The sequence below is a fragment of the Gasterosteus aculeatus genome, chromosome X, assembly GCF_964276395.1.
Source record: "Gasterosteus aculeatus chromosome X, fGasAcu3.hap1.1, whole genome shotgun sequence".
Lineage (NCBI taxonomy): Eukaryota > Metazoa > Chordata > Actinopteri > Perciformes > Gasterosteidae > Gasterosteus > Gasterosteus aculeatus.
Window position 1 is genome coordinate 6005988 of NC_135698.1, and position 17024 is coordinate 6023011.

The window sequence follows — 17024 nt, forward strand, 5'->3', positions numbered from 1 at the left end:
ATCAAAACCCCCTCAGAATAGTACAAGGCATAAATAATAATTCACTTTTAAAGGGCACATGTTTAAATATACATATATGTATATATACCGATCATGCTCAACTGTCCTGTGGTTTAGTAGAAAAGGCCACAACCTGCTGATTTGTTTGATTTTTTTTTGTGCCTTGGTTTTGAGTTGGTCTGGTTTTGGATTGCATCAAGTTTTCTAAATCAAGGTTCATCATCATCAATGAGATGTGCTCGAATAATTCAATACGGAATAAATGTGGTTTTTTTTCTTTCAGTGGGGTTGTTTCTTAACTTTACAAAGAGGAAAGTTAAGGAGAGAACTATGAATTGTTCAAGGTGAAACGAAATTTGAAATGGTTAAAAAATACACGAGAATCTGTTTATCGGTCCTCCAAAAAGTATTTATTTATTTATTATTTATTTATTGAGCTCTCCCATATTTGGATGATGGTATGCTTAGTATTATCAATTCAAAGAAATAACTGGGTAAAGGCATCCACTGCATGCAGTGTCACAAATACAACCAGATACACCAGAATAAAATACAAGCTGTTTTATCTTTACATTCATGGACTAAACACTTAATTCACTAATATCCGTTGAAGAACAGCTGAAGTTAATATTGTCCCTGTCCGAATGAATAATGAATAACTTCATAAGCTCAGGCCTCATAACCTAATGGGGTAATAAAACGATGTTTGTTGTGCATGCATCGAGGCATTCTGTCATTCACTCAGTGACAACAAAACACAACTTTAAGAATCCCGCATTTATATGGTGTGATTCAAAGTGGTGCAGTCATGCACCCGACTGCGGTCCAGGGCGGTATTGAAAGAGTTGTCGCGATACATCCCGAACGTGAAAAGTTCCCTGGAGAACCGTTCGTTCTTGGGGTGGTACGTGCAGGGGCAGCACTCCGCGGTCGGGGGGCGCAGTCCGTACTCCCGGGAGGACGTCCGGTACAGCGGATGCTGCGGCTTCGCCCGCAGCGCCGCTGCACTCATCATGCAGGAGAAAACCGGGTTCCCGGGGTTCACGCACGGGTCTCTGCTCGCCGCCTCCTGCTCTTCAGAGGCCGACATCTTCGCGGTGGCTAAAAAAAGACAGCGGACATCAGAACACATCGACCGCCGCGTCTGTACCAGATTATATGAAGCCAAACGAGGGAAAACATTTAGTCTATAGAAAAACATGTGATGAGGCTTTAATATTTTAGAAGTGATTAGGAAATATTTGGATACAGTTTCCGACGGAATCTCCTTTGGTATACATTTGAAAAGTAGGCCACCTCCAAAGGAAAGCGTTGCCACAATAACCACTACAGGTTTCTCTCGATAAAACTAGACGCTAAACCAAAGTTATCGCTAGCAGATGTACTAATGTAGCATCAAAAGCCCTCCCTCCCTGAATGAAACGCTCAACTTCCCATTCTATTATCGGTTTAATTCATAGTTACCTCCAAATGCTGGTGTGTCCAACGATTATCTGACCGGAGCAAAGCACCAAGGAGACATGGTCGCCATGGAAACCACAAAACAAACTTACAGGTTGTGTTCATGCAACATTGGAAAACTGTTTTCTGACGTAATTAAATGATCGTACCCAGGGTCCGTTTAATAAAACGTCTTAAATCCTAAATTGTTTTACTTAATGTAGAATACAGGATGCTCGAATTAGTCGTAACATTGTTATGAATGTATTATGTTATTTTTTATCAACGTCACTATTTATTATGATAGTTTTATATTAATTGACTGTGACTTAATTGGCACTAACAGGGACTGTAGCGACGTAACGTTAATAGTTAATGGTCTATTTTCCCTCAACACTGAATGTATCATTGTCTACGTCATCACTAAGCGTCCTCCTGTTCATACAATTGCCGGTAACCGCTCTACTCAAACAGCTAACGTTAAGCTAGAAACTGAAATCCGCTTGCCGTTAACCGAAACGTACTCAAACTGACTTGTTTGCCGATTTAGTTGGACTGCGTGTTGTTCACTTATTTTAAGCTTGCTGTTATTTTTGTAAGAGTAGCAGTGGACTGTAACTGCGACCGCGGTTTGAAGCGAGTTGCTGTTAGCTAAAGGCTAACGTTAACGCTGCCAGAGGGGGAGACGCGACCCGGTGGCCCTTCAGAGGATGGATAGTGAAATCCAACGAGACGGGAGAGTCCTGGACCTCACGGATGATGCCTGGAGGGAAGACCGACTGCCGTATGAAGATGTCACCATCCCTCTGGTAAATGCTGGTACAAGCATATTGTCAATAGTTTCCCCACAGTCCCGAGCCGAAAGCGAAACAAATATTTGGTTTTCATTTAGATGACATGTGACTTGAAAAACGGGCACTGTGGTCCCCCTCGTGGAGGTCATGAATGGGCACAAGCAGCCTTAAACCAGATTTTAGGTACAGTATTATCAGGCATATGACACATGTGACATTTAACCTCAGAGGAGATCCAGTCAGAATGGCACCATGTGGCACTTGTTAGTCAGGCCTAACGTATGTTTTTTATAATAGATTGGGATGAGTCTTTGGCTCTGTATGTTTTCAAATGCGGACGTACTAGTTACTAATCAGATTTGTTGAGTACATGTGTCGTATTTCTGTCATTAATGAACAACCAAAAGCTATGTGACGGAAAACTATCCGGTTTCATTGCAAGTTAGGTCCATTTCCGGCTTTCCTCCTGCACCATCCTACAGTTAATATAAAGTAGAGTGTAGTGCTTCTATTTTTCACGGCATCGTTCTCCTCCTGTTCTATTTCAGACTGAATTGCCTGAGGCGGAGCAGGACAACGGAGGCTCCACAGAGTCTGTGAAGGAACAAGAGATGAAGTGGACAGATCTCGCCCTGCAGAGCTTGCACGAGAACACACCGAGCACTGGAAGCTGAAAGACCAATCAGCAATCCGACTACGACAGAAAAAGACACTGGATCCTGAGGCACATGTGACTGCTTTATGCATTGTATTGTGTCATTTGAATGATGTCCCAAGTAAGCTGAAATGAAAATGTACTTTTCTTGGCTATTGGGTTTATATTGTACTCCTCAATGTAAATCATCAATGTAAAATAACAACTTTATAATGACATGAATAGAAAAGAGTTACATTTGATATCCTTCAGTTTTTTCTGATTCTGTGCTAAATTCAGAAAGGTGGGAGGGGGTCAACGTTCAGGCATTTGCACAGGCTGTCTGTGCTCTGTGTAAAAAATGAACACAAATATTTATTAACAATACGTCCGTCAGCTTTCCATCATAAAAACATTGGCTTCATTTTATAAAGTGGTTTTCCTCTATCAGAGCATCAAGTTGGCCGTTTCTCGTTGGCATTCTCGAGAGTCTTTGAAAAGTTAAACTATTTTCTCAATGTTATTTCAGACCCATACAAAGTCATATAATCTCATCAGGGAAAGCGTTTACGTAAATGTTAGTTTGGCACTGTGCTACAGTCTTATTTTCCAGTCTAGTCAGTTCATTTATCCATTCGATGCAAAATGTATTTGAGGAAAATATAATTGCCTCCAAAACTATTTGGCAAATCTCTGATTAGAGTTGCTGGTTGCTGGTGGCTGGTTCTGTATTTGCTAGCGCCGCGTCTTACATCACGACGCAGGCTGAGGAATCTCTGTTGGAGCCTCGGTGTGGACGTTGAATCCCACTGTAGCTCCGTCATCACTGAGCGAGTGCAGCCTCTGCCATGAGCTTGCGGACGTGGTCGTGCGGCCCCTTCCCCAACAGGGCTGACGGGTGCCGGTAGGAGCCCCCCAGGCGATCCCAGAGCGTGAAGTATTGCCCATAGTTGTAGTTGAAGAAGAGGTGATGGTCTACGTGGTGAGCGGCACCGTTGATCAGACATATCAGGGGGCCGGGGATGCGGTAGTCTCCATCGTGTATGGAAATGGTCCAGATGTTGACAAAGACAAAGAGGGAGAGGTAGACCCCCTGTAAATATGTAAATGCAATTGTAAAAATAATTTACAGTTACATTTAGATCATGGTTATGTAGGTTTTGTAATTTAATGCTTTTTATTAACCTCCTTTTCTAAAAATTTGTCATAGAGCTGGACCTGGAATAATTTAAGTAATGTTTTAACATCGTAAATAATGCAGTGGAGCTTGTTTAGTCCTGATTTGGGGTACTGTAACTCTTCAGATGTAACTTGAATGTTTTGTATAGTGTCAGGCAGACCCCCACCTTGTGCAGGGGGAAGATGAAGGCGTAGACGTGATAGGGTAAGCTCTGCAGGAAGCCGTCCACCGGGTGGAAGGCATGGCTGGCAAATGGTGTAGGGATCTTGAATGTATGGTGCTGCTTGTGGAGGTGCTGAGGGATGGAAATACAATACAAAAAGATCCACAGCTAATTAGGGCCAGAATTATGATGGAAAACCAGCCTACTGTTACTTGTATTAACTCCAATCAAATATGTGACCCATCTAACAAGCAAAATTGATTCAGTGACTGATTTCACAAATATTTTGATGTAAAGCAGTTGTCCAAATATACACATTTAAGTAGTTTGGTATATAACATTACTTTAACCTTTACTAACCTTTGACAATGTCTTTTTTGGCGCAGCATTGACATCATTTTATGAAGTGTAACATGTCAGCAAACTGTCTTATGTACTTATGGAGTGTTATTTTCACCCTTCTTTTAGCTGCACCAGCATCTGAGGTAAACATCTGGCTCTTTAGCAGCTGGATTTTATAGAACTTATAGCTTCTAACTTTGATCGTTGGTCGTTAGCAAGTAGCATAATGTGGGGTTTTCACAGTTTTTTTAGCTGGAAACAGCTGCGGAAAACAAGCTGATATGAACAGTGAGACTTAACCAAAACACAAAAGGAAAGAAAAAGTGGAACTGCAGACAGGTTGATCAGTGGTTTCGGCACTTATCATCTTAAAAGTTCACTTTAATGTGGTTCATTGTTTTGGAGCAGCATTGATACGGCCATGATTATGACGGAGCTCACCTTGTAGATGTCCCTATGGTGCATGGAGCGGTGAATCCAGTAGATACACATGTCGGTAAAGAACAAGAAACCAGCAATGCTCAGAAACAACCCAGACCAGCCTGAAACAGAAAGAAAACTGTTTTAAAACCTGTTCCAAAAATACTTGATTGGCAATATCGACTGACCTTTAGTCAGTAAATTGTTGAACGGTGTTTCAATGTGTCTTACTGTGTATTACTGTTGTCTCACCCAGAGAAGATTCACTGATGTTGTCATAAAGTTTGCTGTGTCCGTGGATCTCGAGGAAGAAAAGGGCCACGGTGGGAAAGCTCATCCAGAAGATGGAGGTCGTTGAGAGTTTGATCTCTTTCCTTACCTGGTTCTGTCGATACATGACGCACAAAGTTTGGATCAGGGGAAAGTTTGGAAAAGTCTGATATTTTCTTAAATAATACTAAACAGCCAAAGTCACCAATAGTTAACAAAGCCCAATCCATTCCCCAACCCTTGAACCAGTCCGGCCACAGAACGACCTACCTTGATGAACTGTGGATGCTTCATGAGCTTATGGTCAAACACATAGCAGAAGCTAAGAGCTCCCAAGCCCAGGTAGATCAGCACTGCTCCCAGGTTGGTCAGCAGCCACAGGCTGAGGATCTGACGCAGAGCCCCGTGCTCAGGCCATGAGGCCGGATAAACGTACGGAGTGAAGATATAACTGTCAGCAATGTCCAGCACATGATCCATGGCACGGTCTGCGAAGAGAGCGAATGTGTGGTATAATCGATCGTGCTCTCAACCACCATGACGGCCTAAAACAGACCCTTATGAAAGAGACGTACCATGAAAGTTTTAGGAACAAGGCAAAGCTGAACAGAATTGAACCAAAAAATGTAAAGTGTCCTGAATGATATCAGGTATCGGGGTAAAACGTAAAGTTAGACCAGGAAAACCAAACAACTGATGAAAGAAGGCCGTCTGGGAGCATCGGGTCGGAGAGTTCCCGGTCAGCCATAACGATCCCCTGCTACCAGGTAGATGTGGACAACGTGACGGGCAGCTACGGGAGGCCGGGGTTGACGCAACAAAAAGATGAGTTTCAAGACAACAAAAATAAACCCATCATACTTGTAGAGAAGGCCACAGTCCCAACGCAAGCCACATCCACTCAGATCCTCAGTGTCCCCTTCTTTAAGACCTCTATCTAATGGATACGGCTTCCAACAACAGCACCTCTTCACCTTGGCTGCTTCTCATTGGATCAAAGTCCTGACCTGCAGCTTGTGATGAGACTGTTTAAACGGATCGACAAACTCTACTAAGACCCAATCAGGTCACTCAACAGGGATTTCCCCACATCTCAGATGTTGAATGATCATATGATGCAAATTACTGAGTGAAGCTGTAAAAAAATGAGTTAATAGTTTAGCCACGTACATCCATCTCTCTCCAAAGTAGACTCCCAAATGATGTGGTTCTTATGTCTCCACTTTAACTTTTGTTAAAGTATTTAATGTGTTGTATCCAATCCTATTAACTATGTTTGACCCTTCACCTCATATGTTTAATTTGAATACAAGATGATATAGTTTTGGTCAACCCGATCAGAAATGATCACAATTTACATGCATACATATGTTACCGGAACGAATTGGCAACGAGTACGGCAGCATATCAATGAATGCTGGTCAGCTTCACTCAAAACAAAGTATATCACACTCTCCAAAAGCATTTTCACCTTATCGGCAGCTTTAATAAAGTAAAAATGTTCTGACGTTAATCTCTATGGCCACTCAAGAGCCTCAAGGATTATTTGGTCAGGACTTTCAGAAGAGCACGTTGGCAAATTGGTTACTGCTGCTGAACTGACCTGCTTTAGGACGTCAGGAGTGTGTGAGCCTTCCTGCAATGGGATCCTCCTCACACACACACACACACACATACACACACACACACACTTGTGTGCAGCAGCATTTGATTTGCCACAGAAAGCATGTGATTTAATGTAGCAAATTGTTTACTGGAGAATGAGTTACACACTGCTGATGTGCACTCACCCTGCATTCCAGGAAGATTCTATTTTTTTCCTAGAATCTGGAAGAGATTTCGAGGGACACAGAAATAAGCGCCGGTCCCGGTGAAACAGGATCCCGACGTGCTCAGTGAATAACGAGGAGCTCAGTGCAACAGGACTCGGTCGTCCACTCAGATCTGCTCTTTGACTTTAGATGATCTTTCTAAGGTTGCTTGTAAAAGGTTGCTTTCAATTTGTTTATTTTCACTAGTCAGTGTGATTGCAACTAATGCTGTGTGCAGTTATTCGAATGAAACCAGTAAAACCAACTAATGTGCTTCATCGGGTGCATTTATGTTCACGTCCGTGTCATCAGAAACGGTATTACAGGAAATTCACCTAAATGTCAAACAACCCAGCATTTGCCTTAATGCTTTATGTGAGTCATCTTTGCAGTGCATGCCGCCAGCCCGTGCGGGTTTAGGTATTACATTTTTCCTGAACCGGCACCTGAACTCTGCCCTTTAAACAAGTACACACTCACACTCTGCATAAAAGTCCCACATGCATTCACACAGCAACCGTACGTGTGTCAGTTTGATCAAGAAAAGAAGATTTATTTACCTGTCTTGTAGCTTGTCACTTCCAACCTGTGACCCACTGAGGTACACACTGTCATTGAGCAAAAAATACAGGTGGAAGATGTGATCTCGACGGTTGCACCAGAGAATCTGAACAAGAAGGTGAATGATCTCATGCAAGGAGCTCCTCTTTCCTCTATACGCTTTCTGTTGACAATGTTACTTTTTTAGTTTGTTGACACTTATTTTACTTAACACGCAACCACACAGGTATCTCTATGTGGTATTGCTGTGTGACGTCCTTCACTTTCCCATTCAATAACTTCTAAATATTACAGTGCATTTAAAGGTTGTAATGTATATGCTCACTCTGACTGATTCCATCCATATGGCTTGGCCGAAAGAATTCTGCGGACAAATTAAATGCAGACTGTAGTGGCCATTTGTCCTTGTGACCAATAATCTACTGTGTTAAAGGGCCACTGATGCACCACCGTTTAGTTTATTTTACTGAGAGAAAGAGAGAGAGCGGATTGTCCAAGCAGGCTTTTCATTTTGTTTCGCATTTCTTACAAAAACAAGTCAACAAACACATGAAAAATGTAACCAGGGCTGCCTTTCCTACGCTGTTCACACTGCTCTACCTGCTGTCCTATACCTGGATATAGTACCTGGTTATTAAATAACCTCCAGCTGTCCACAGTATCACCCAAAAAATTAGTCATCCAATTAAACTTGTGTACTTAATAACAAAAAAATGATTAGACTAAATGTACTACAAAAACAGAAAAACTATCTTAATATTTCATTACGTTTAAGAATTAAACAATAATATTTAAGAATAAGTAACTAAATAATAATTGTAAATTAATAGACACAGACGATGCACCTTTTTTTAATTTGTATTGTGCACCTGAAAAAAAAATGGCTCAAACACCTAATGAGGGAATTTCATTCTTCACTGTCTCACAAATAAAACCTGTGTTCTATGAGGCAGCTGTCTCACTGCATCTTCGAGGTCGACACCAGAGATGGCTGCCGTGTCACAGAGGCTTGGCGCTCCCAGCTGGAGGGGAAGCGTACAACGGTTTGCATGACTTACGTTGACGAGATCCAGAGGACCTCAACCCTATGCAGCAGGACGCATTCATAGTGTAACAGTTACTGTAATTAGAGGTTACTATGATTATCAATCGCTATGCTGTTTTATCATTCCTTAACTCCCTGACCTTGGAGTTAAATGGTAAATGGACTGTACTTGTATAGCGCTTTTCTAGTCTTCCGACCACTCACAGCGCTTTTACACTACACGACATCATTCACCCATTCACACACTGATGACAGGAGAACCATACACAGTGACACCTGCCCATCAGTAACTAACATTCATACGCTTTAGTCGCAGCTACAGGAGCAATGTTGGGTTAAGTGTCTTGCCCAAGGACACATGGGACTGGGATCGAACCCACAACCCTCTGATTGGAGGACGACCGTGCTCCCCACGACTGTTAAAGTTAAAGTCGCTGGTTTTGGCTATACCTTCCTGTTTGCAGGGATTCAATCGCTGACCTTCTGCACCACCCAAGTTGGTCGGGATCAAACCTCCACCCCTGCCTGCTTGCCGACAGGGGAGAAAGAACTATCACGTGGCAGTTGCCAGTTTATTAGTGTTCTCTCTCTCTCCCACCATTTTAGTGATGGATACTATAGCCGCCTTTTTGTTTGGGTACACAGATCTTCCGTCATTTTGGTGATCAATACTTCAACCGTCAATCTGTTAGCGCTCTCCCCATCTTATTGACATTTATCATTTTGTTCATTTAAATGATTTAGCTTTAATAATTGTTCATAACAAAACATTTCCTGCCAGAGCCCAACTCTAACTTCATGAGGTAAGATAAGCTGAGGGCCATTGGGTTTGGAGACGGATGTTCTGTAATTAGTAGTCACGGATCACAGGGAAGTAATGCAGAACACCTTGAAAACTACTATATATAGTGTCGTAATGTAGTTGTGAGATTCTGTATTGCTGTAAAAGTTTCAACAAATAATCCAAATAGACGGAAATGTTATAGGCAAATAAACTACATGAACCTTAAATGTTAGGACTGAATATTTCTTTGAGTGTATATGTCTCCCTCTAGAGCTCTCTGATACAAACAGCACCTCTCTGTAAAGTGTGCACATTCCAACCAACATAGGATTCATGAAAAAGGTTTGAATGATACATAATATACCTTTGTGTTCACGTTATTACTAAGTGAGTCTTAACAGACTGAATGAAGGATCAGGGCTCCCTGAGCTTCATGGGCGTTTTTGTTTTGCATTTATTGTACTTCACTAATCACTTAGTCCAACATCCTGTTTAAATAGTTTGTTCTCATCAATCCAGGCAAGTCACTGTGACATCTGTAATTATGCCAGTTCCAACGAAATGACGGACTCACATTATGTTGTTGTATGTTTAAGTATAGTTTTCTCCTTATGCACCCCGGAAGTTACAAAATCACCACATGACATATTTTATATTTCCTTTGAAAATAGATGAATTCTCTCAAGTTGAGAACATGATTAAAACCCAAAAGTACATTTTTTAATGTTTGTGTTATATTTACATAATGTTTTTAAACATTTATCTATTCTTCCAAAGAAGCACGTTTCTCATAAGGCCATGTAGACTATAATTTGTGTGTTGTGGTTATTTTTTATTCATTGGCATGAACGTTGCACTAAGCTCTAAATCTGTGATTCACATCACTTGCTTCATCCCGCATTGTCATCTCATTGCTCACGCGTTCGGTGGAAAATCACAACAGGCGGAAAGTGGCGAGTGCAAAACAAGGGACAACGTTGCCTTCAGGCTCCCACTGCGAGCTCCTACATTCCCGAAAGCATTGAAGGTAACTAGTCACACCTGCGTCAATGTCTGCGAGCAAATCAAATGCAAAGAGTTAATTACGAAATGGTTGTGGTGGTTATTGATACAAACCCCATTGATCTTTTTGCAGTGCCTATAATTTGATGCGCTCTAACACTAAAATCTTGTGAGTGGCATATTTCCCACAGAACGATGTACTTAAACGCAGCATTTCGGCAACTGGTTATTTACACTGGTTTGCTCAGCGACAATGGGTGGAATTGCCGGGTGCAGAGCGGCTAAGGGGAACAGACCGTGTGCACAGACCGACTGAGACACATTGCGGATCCCTCCGACTCCACGGGGTCGATAGGACTGAATGAAACTGATGTGTTCACGTTGGATTGTTGAACGTCACAATGACAATGACAATTTCCAATATCGCGAATAACATCTATGTTCAATAGATTACTCATTTCAAGTAGGAACTGGTGTTGCATGTGCAATCATAAGAGGCACTAAATTCCCTTAAATAAGCCACTGTGTAACTCCTTATCGATTGGTACAAGTAGTTTGAAAAGGATTGTACCTAATAACAATACTTTTAAAAAGACTAACCGACTTGAATCGCGTCTAATTGCATTCCCTTTATCAGTTTTCATTTAATGAGTAAATCCATATTAGATGAGCTCATTTTAAATATATTTATCCGCATTTTTTTCCGGAAGTGCACACGCATGGTCTGTATCGGAAGTCTTGATTGCACCCGGGACGCAAATTCTCTTCTCTTCTTCCATTCCGAACACGCAACTTGGCATTTCATTTTGAAAATCCGTGCGCAAACTTGGAGGATGACTCCGCGTAACGCAACGTCCTTACGTTGATCAACAAGCCTGTAGACCACACACACACCGACCAACACAACTACACTAGTGGGAGACACACGTATTGTATGCCCCTGTGAAGGCTAACAGAAGAAAAATGCAAAAGAATAAATACTTGTTTACGTTTGTGTACTATTGCGTAATGTTCAGACATTACAACACATGGTCGTCTCCTCACGCGCCCCCGGTGGTGAAGAGTCGTGTGCACAACCCTCTTTGTAATTATTTACTACGTGCACGCGCGCGCTGCGTGACGCGCTCGGTCTGCACCCGGTTCTGTTGTCTCGGGACGCTATAAAAGCGCCGCCCGTCCTCTCGATCCACAACACAGACTCGTCTGATCCACCGACACAGCAGCGCGACACGAAGACACGCGACAGCACCTGAAGAATGGACCCGTGCGACTGCTCCAAGAGTGAGTGTCCGCTCAATGTTTCTCATCTTACTGTTCGACTGTTTTCCATCAGCAGACTGATTGATTGATTTGATTGATTGATTGATTTTGTTTGTTTTCCAGGTGGAACCTGCAACTGCGGAGGATCCTGCTCGTGCACAAACTGCTCCTGCACCACCTGCAAGAAAAGTGAGTCAAGCGAGCTCGTTACTTCGAGTACATTATTGGGATCTAACTCCCATCCAGGGTGACTGTATGAAGTGTGTTTTAACGTCCCTCCCCTAAAACAACCCAATTCCGTGTGTAATTGTGTAATTTCCCTGGAACTCATGTTGATCGATGAATTGCCTGATTGAATAATGCGTGACTTGTTCCAGGCTGCTGCCCCTGCTGCCCGACTGGCTGCACAAAATGCGCCTCTGGCTGCGTCTGCAAAGGGAAGACGTGCGACACCAGCTGCTGTCAGTGAGGAGCCTGCAGCATCAGCCCTCTTCTGACATGAGATGGCGGCAGTTTGAACAACATTAACTTGTTAATTGTGAATGTCTACAGATAACTGTTTCGTACTCGTTTTCAATGTTGAAATAAATATCTCTTCCTAACGTGGATGTGCTGTATTTGTTTAGCTTGTGTCGGTTTTAAACTTACAAAATGAACATGGGTATGAGTCCTCCCGTATGACTGAGGTGCTGCTGCAGTGCAAGGATCTGATCAAGGTCACACTGTGAGAAGCAGTAAACCAAGATTCTGTTTTTTTTTTTCATTAAACGAGGGCAAATTCCTTTCGGTTGGAAGGATGAGGCTTTGTTAAACTAAGGTCCTCACTGTGGCGAAATGGTGCTGTAAATTTGTATCAACTTTGTCAAATCTTACACATTGGTGCACGGAGGTTTGCCTGTAAAGCTGTTTTACTAGACATTTTAACCTATAGTATCCCAAGTCAAAGGGCATATTTTGCATAAGACTCGGGTCATTTTAAATTTAATCTTAAAACCCAAGTGAAGTCAACTCCTTTGGAGGCCTTTTTCACGCTTGCATAAATTCAATTCATAACTTACACGTATGTATCATCGTGTAGGTCAGAAATATAACACTGCATTTATATATTGGACTAAACCGCTATCAAGTAACGGCACCGCGGAACGATAAGCTTTTTTGTTGTTTCCGGACGGAACAGTAACGGGGACGGACACCGGAAGTCCTGCCGCAATTTCGACGAAGAAAACATTACAACCGGAGTTTCTTCTCAACACTAGCGACGGGAAAACCCCACTCAATTGAGCGAACATGCCGAAAGTCGTGTCCAGAAGTGTCGTCTGCTCGGACACCAGAGACCGAGAGGAGTACGACGACGGAGAAAAGCCCCTCCACGTCTACTACTGCCTGTGCGGGCAGATGGTGCTGGTGCTGGACTGCCAGCTGGAGAAGCTGCCCATGAGGCCCCGGGACCGAGCCAGGGTGATCGACGCGGGCAAACACGCCCACAAGTTCTGCAACGTGGAGCAGGACGAAAGCGCGTACCTCAAGCGGGCCGAGGGCATCGAGAGGCAGTACCGCAAGAAGTGCGGCAAGTGCGGCCTGCTGCTCTTCTACCAGCACCAGGCGAAGAACAGCCCGGCCACTTTCATCGTGGACGCGGCCGTGGTCAAGTTCGGGCAGGGCTTCGGCAACACCAGCGTGTACAGCCAGAAGCAGCCGGAGGCCCCCAAGAAAGTGCGGGTGATGATGACCAAGCGGACCAAGGACATGGGCAAGTTCAGCTCCGTCACTGTGTCCACCATCGACGAGGAGGAGGAGGAGATCGAGGCCAGGGAGGTGGCGGACTCGTACGCCCAAAACGCCAAGGTGATCGAGAAGCAGCTGGAGAGGAAGGGCATGAGCAAGAGGAGGCTGCAGGAGCTGGCCGAGCTGGAGGCCAAGAAGGCGAAGATGAAGGGCACCCTGATAGATAATCAGTTCAAGTAGAGGAGGCTCAGCAGAGGAGGGGGGGGGAAACACAGAGTTGTCCTCTGGAGACCGGCGTCCACAGTGGATATGATCTGTTAAGTGCTGGCTGGGAGTTTGTCAGCCAGCACTGCAGTTCATGGACAGGACAATATTTGGACATTTTTAATCTGGGACTGTTGATGTGGTTTCAAATGTTATTTTGTACAAAAATTAAAAGACCAGATTAAACCGTTTGGAATTGTTCAAGCATTGGTCCCGTGTGTAATATTTACTATGGTGTTTGGAGGAACAGGTAAAGGTTCAGGTGTTAAGAAATTCTATGTTCAAGGTGGCTGATCTGTAAAAACATTAAATATGCAGTGTTTAGAATGTCTTTAATATAAGTCACTGAATGATAAATACATTAAGGACAAAAACACTTAAGAAAAATTCTTTGAGTAATTCAAGAAGTGGCCAAATCCTCTCTGCATTGAATATCTCAGTGTTTTGAATCATTGGGAGGAGAATGTTATTGTGACACATCTGCAGACTTGTCTGAGGACAGATGTATTTCTGGCACAGAAGAAAAACAATTCTATAATTACACTATTTAAAACACAGAATGTGTTGCAGCCTTGTTGACTGGATTAGAAACTTGCATCACAGCCTTTAGTCACAGGAGACATTTGGGCTTTTCAGAAAGCACAGGTGTAACTATTGAAATGCTTATCCTCTGAATTTCATTCACCTTCAGTTTCCTGATGAACATCATCATGGTTTTTGGGTAATGCCCAAATAGCAAAGAGAAATCCTTAATGTTTTCACATCAACAGTAAAACAGCAGCAACATGTGGGCTATTAGGAAATTGTGAGGCTTCTTAAAGGTTTAGCATCAATTATTTTTTTTTAAAGATCTATACTTTCAGAAATAATCCTGCTAAATGCATATTTTTCTGTCGATATACTGGATTAAATGTACTTTTAATAATGTAATTTTTCTTAAAGTACATTTCATGTTTCCCCATTTGATCTTAAAACACGAATGCTTTGTTTTATATGTATGACGTGTATACATTACGTCATGGGGCCATTGGATGATCAGCGTCCTTCTACAACAACCAAATCATCCCGTAAACGTTTCGTTCTATGAAAGTAAACTGTTTTCTTCTACAAGCCCACATCAAACCATAAATGACCAAAGCAAAGCACCTCATGAATGTTGACTCATGGAGGCGGGCAGCTGATCAGAGGGCCCTAAAGGTGCAATCAGACTGATTGCTTCCAAAATGATCCCTGCAGTCCGCGGCATGGATCACCTGGATATCATTTAAGCGATCGGGTTGACAGGTGACCATAGTTTAGAAATCAAAGTAGTTTATTTTCTCATTAAGAGAAGGAATAATCCCGCTATTTGCTACCGCACATCTGCGGGGCGATTACGTAATGTTCAGACAACACGACACATCGTCGGCTCCTCACGCGCCCCTCAGTGCTATAGAGTCGTGTGCACAACCCGCTTTGTAATCATCTACTGCGTGCACGCGCGCTGCGTGACGCGCTCGGTCTGCACCCGGTTCTGTTGTCTCGGGACGCTATAAAACCGCCGCCCGTCCTCTCGATCCCACAACGCAGACTCGTCTGATCCACCGACACAGCAGCGCGACACGAAGACACGCGACAGCACCTGAAGAATGGACCCGTGCGACTGCTCCAAGAGTGAGTGTCCGCTCAATGTTTCTCATCTTACTGTTCGCTGTGGCTATTTGCCACCAGCAGACTGATTGATTGATTTGATTGATTGATTGATTTTGTTTGTTTTCCAGGTGGAACCTGCAACTGCGGAGGATCCTGCTCGTGCACAAACTGCTCGTGCACCACCTGCAAGAAAAGTGAGTCAAGCGAGCTCGTTACATCGAGTACATGGCGGGAGGTTATTATTGGACTTCACTATTTACTTTATGTACTTGTGTATCCTATCCTGTTGAACATTCTAGCGAATTTTTAAATGTTCTATTGCAACCCTTTTTTTTGTACTGAAGTGCTTATTCCAAATCACAGCCTTTTACTTTTAGTAGCCTGCATTCTGCAGATGTCCTGACAGTCTGCATGCTGGAGGCTTTCAATTGGGACACTATTGCCATGACTGTGCACTACAAAACTAACACTTAATCCATCCTTGTATTTCTAGCATACTGCACTATTTAAACATGCTACATTTCATATATACTTTTTGATTCATGCTTTGATCTGATTGTTATTGAAGATCAGTTGATCTAAAATTTGCCTGATTGAATAATGCATGACTTTTTCCAGGCTGCTGCCCCTGCTGCCCGACTGGCTGCACAAAATGCGCCTCTGGCTGCGTCTGCAAAGGGAAGACGTGTGACACCAGCTGCTGTCAGTGAGGAGACTGCAGCATCAGCCCTCTTCTGACATGAGATGGCGGCAGTTTGAACAACATTAACTTGTTAATTGGGAATGTCTACAGATAACTATGTTTCGTACTTTTCTTCGATGTTGAAATAAATATCTTATAACATGGATGTGCTGTATTTGTTTAGCTTGTGTCGGGGTTTTAAACTTACAAAATGAACATGGGTATGAGTCCTCCCGTATGACTGAGGTGCTGCTGCAGTGCAAAGTAATCTGATCAAGGTCACACTGTGAGAAGCAGTGTGGAAATTCCGATGTGCTGATGCCGTGTAAAGTCATCTGATCAAGTTGAGGTTGATTTCTCCAGTCTGGATTATACATAGCAAAGGTGACATTCCTTCACTTGGTGTAACGTCATGTTGAGGTAACTACGACTTGTTGGTTTTTTATTTATTTTTTTATCAGTGTCCGCAGAATTTATCGCCTTATCGTGAAACAAAGTACAAGCGCTGGTTGGACTATTTGTTCAGGATAGAGAGAACAAAACGGTCTAAAACCTGTAATTCTTAAGTGTGTGTGTGGAATTTTTATAGCAGGGCAAACCTTCATTCTCTATCCGGTTAATATATTGCAGCTGTCCACTTATGTGAACGTAAACCACAGGCTGAAGAACATGTAGGCTCTCTTGGCAAAGAACACTTTCTTAACTTGAAGGTAGATGCAACAATACCTGTACAAAGGTTCTAACTCATTAACATGGAAAAAGCCAGTTTTAATCTTGTGTGGGGCTTTCAAAGGTACAGGGCCTTTAGGACCTTAGGTCAAAGATGTGTTTAAACAAGTGAATATATGCAAGGCTGTGAGTCTTGTGTTTAGCTGAGAAAACGGTTGCATGTCCTTTGTTCTATGAAGTGCAGCACCGGCGCTTTGGCTCCACATGACTGCTGTTCTCACAAAGCAACAGCCTAGAAGCATCATTCGTCAATCATCTGGACTTTGTGATTCATGCTGCAGTCGGT

At 42.9% G+C, this 17024-nt stretch overlaps 5 protein-coding genes and 1 long non-coding RNA gene across 10 annotated transcripts; 4 read left to right on the forward strand and 2 right to left on the reverse strand.

Annotated features, from left to right (window-relative positions):
• Positions 1 to 387: 387 nt before the first annotated feature.
• On the reverse strand, positions 388 to 1882 carry LOC144383663 (uncharacterized). Its single transcript, XR_013451083.1, has 2 exons — positions 1465 to 1882; positions 388 to 1101 (listed from the first exon to the last, which is right to left on the reverse strand). It is a non-coding gene; the product is annotated as an uncharacterized LOC144383663 (long non-coding RNA).
• anapc13 (anaphase promoting complex subunit 13) lies at positions 1882 to 3131 on the forward strand. Its single transcript, XM_040163675.2, has 2 exons — positions 1882 to 2249; positions 2783 to 3131. Exons 1-2 carry the CDS (start codon positions 2151 to 2153, stop codon positions 2906 to 2908), a joined length of 225 nt encoding a protein of 74 aa, XP_040019609.1. The 5' UTR covers positions 1882 to 2150; the 3' UTR covers positions 2909 to 3131.
• Positions 2960 to 7752, reverse strand: LOC120809680 (lathosterol oxidase). Of its 5 annotated transcripts, none has more exons than XM_078082120.1 (6): positions 7615 to 7752; positions 5514 to 5731; positions 5205 to 5358; positions 4995 to 5095; positions 4215 to 4343; positions 2960 to 3961 (listed from the first exon to the last, which is right to left on the reverse strand). In XM_078082120.1, exons 1-6 carry the CDS (start codon positions 7745 to 7747, stop codon positions 3692 to 3694), a joined length of 1005 nt encoding a protein of 334 aa, XP_077938246.1. In that variant the 5' UTR covers positions 7748 to 7752; the 3' UTR covers positions 2960 to 3691. The 5 variants fall into 5 exon arrangements, with proteins under 5 accessions (XP_077938246.1, XP_040019608.1, XP_077938248.1 ...); XM_040163674.2 differs by having other exon boundaries at positions 5226 to 5358; positions 7615 to 7751; XM_078082122.1 differs by lacking the exon at positions 7615 to 7752 and adding an exon at positions 6847 to 6958 and having other exon boundaries at positions 5226 to 5358.
• Positions 7753 to 11572: 3820 nt separating this feature from the next.
• Positions 11573 to 12308, forward strand: LOC120809466 (metallothionein B). Its single transcript, XM_040163286.2, has 3 exons — positions 11573 to 11727; positions 11830 to 11895; positions 12084 to 12308. Exons 1-3 carry the CDS (start codon positions 11703 to 11705, stop codon positions 12173 to 12175), a joined length of 183 nt encoding a protein of 60 aa, XP_040019220.1. The 5' UTR covers positions 11573 to 11702; the 3' UTR covers positions 12176 to 12308.
• Positions 12309 to 12634: 326 nt separating this feature from the next.
• Positions 12635 to 13899, forward strand: steep1 (STING1 ER exit protein 1). Its single transcript, XM_040163285.2, has one exon. It carries the CDS (start codon positions 12994 to 12996, stop codon positions 13669 to 13671), a length of 678 nt encoding a protein of 225 aa, XP_040019219.1. The 5' UTR covers positions 12635 to 12993; the 3' UTR covers positions 13672 to 13899.
• A 1079-nt stretch (positions 13900 to 14978) lies between these two features.
• LOC120809467 (metallothionein B) lies at positions 14979 to 16173 on the forward strand. The gene is made up of 3 exons (XM_040163287.2): positions 14979 to 15348; positions 15456 to 15521; positions 15946 to 16173. The coding sequence occupies exons 1-3, from the start codon at positions 15324 to 15326 to the stop codon at positions 16035 to 16037; spliced, it is 183 nt and encodes a 60-aa protein (XP_040019221.1). The 5' UTR covers positions 14979 to 15323; the 3' UTR covers positions 16038 to 16173.
• The last annotated feature ends 851 nt before the right edge of the window (positions 16174 to 17024 follow it).

Bases quoted from the DNA above. Each gene is read 5' to 3' on its own strand.
- anapc13 (XM_040163675.2), top strand. From the start codon at position 2,151: ATGGATAGTGAAATCCAACGAGACGGGAGAGTCCTGGACCTCACGGAT. The intron at 2,250-2,782 runs GTAAATGCTGGT...GTTCTATTTCAG, and splicing joins AAGATGTCACCATCCCTCTG to ACTGAATTGCCTGAGGCGGA.
- LOC120809680 (XM_078082120.1), bottom strand. From the start codon at position 7,747: ATGAGATCATTCACCTTCTTGTTCAGATTCTCTGGTGCAACCGTCGAG. The intron at 5,359-5,513 runs GTAGGTCGTTCT...ATGTATCGACAG, and splicing joins AGCATCCACAGTTCATCAAG to AACCAGGTAAGGAAAGAGAT. The intron at 4,344-4,994 runs GTGAGCTCCGTC...TCCATCCCTCAG, and splicing joins ACCATAGGGACATCTACAAG to CACCTCCACAAGCAGCACCA.
- LOC120809466 (XM_040163286.2), top strand. From the start codon at position 11,703: ATGGACCCGTGCGACTGCTCCAAGA. The intron at 11,728-11,829 runs GTGAGTGTCCGC...TTTGTTTTCCAG, and splicing joins CCCGTGCGACTGCTCCAAGA to GTGGAACCTGCAACTGCGGA. The intron at 11,896-12,083 runs GTGAGTCAAGCG...GACTTGTTCCAG, and splicing joins CTGCACCACCTGCAAGAAAA to GCTGCTGCCCCTGCTGCCCG.
- steep1 (XM_040163285.2), top strand. From the start codon at position 12,994: ATGCCGAAAGTCGTGTCCAGAAGTGTCGTCTGCTCGGACACCAGAGAC.
- LOC120809467 (XM_040163287.2), top strand. From the start codon at position 15,324: ATGGACCCGTGCGACTGCTCCAAGA. The intron at 15,349-15,455 runs GTGAGTGTCCGC...TTTGTTTTCCAG, and splicing joins CCCGTGCGACTGCTCCAAGA to GTGGAACCTGCAACTGCGGA. The intron at 15,522-15,945 runs GTGAGTCAAGCG...GACTTTTTCCAG, and splicing joins GTGCACCACCTGCAAGAAAA to GCTGCTGCCCCTGCTGCCCG.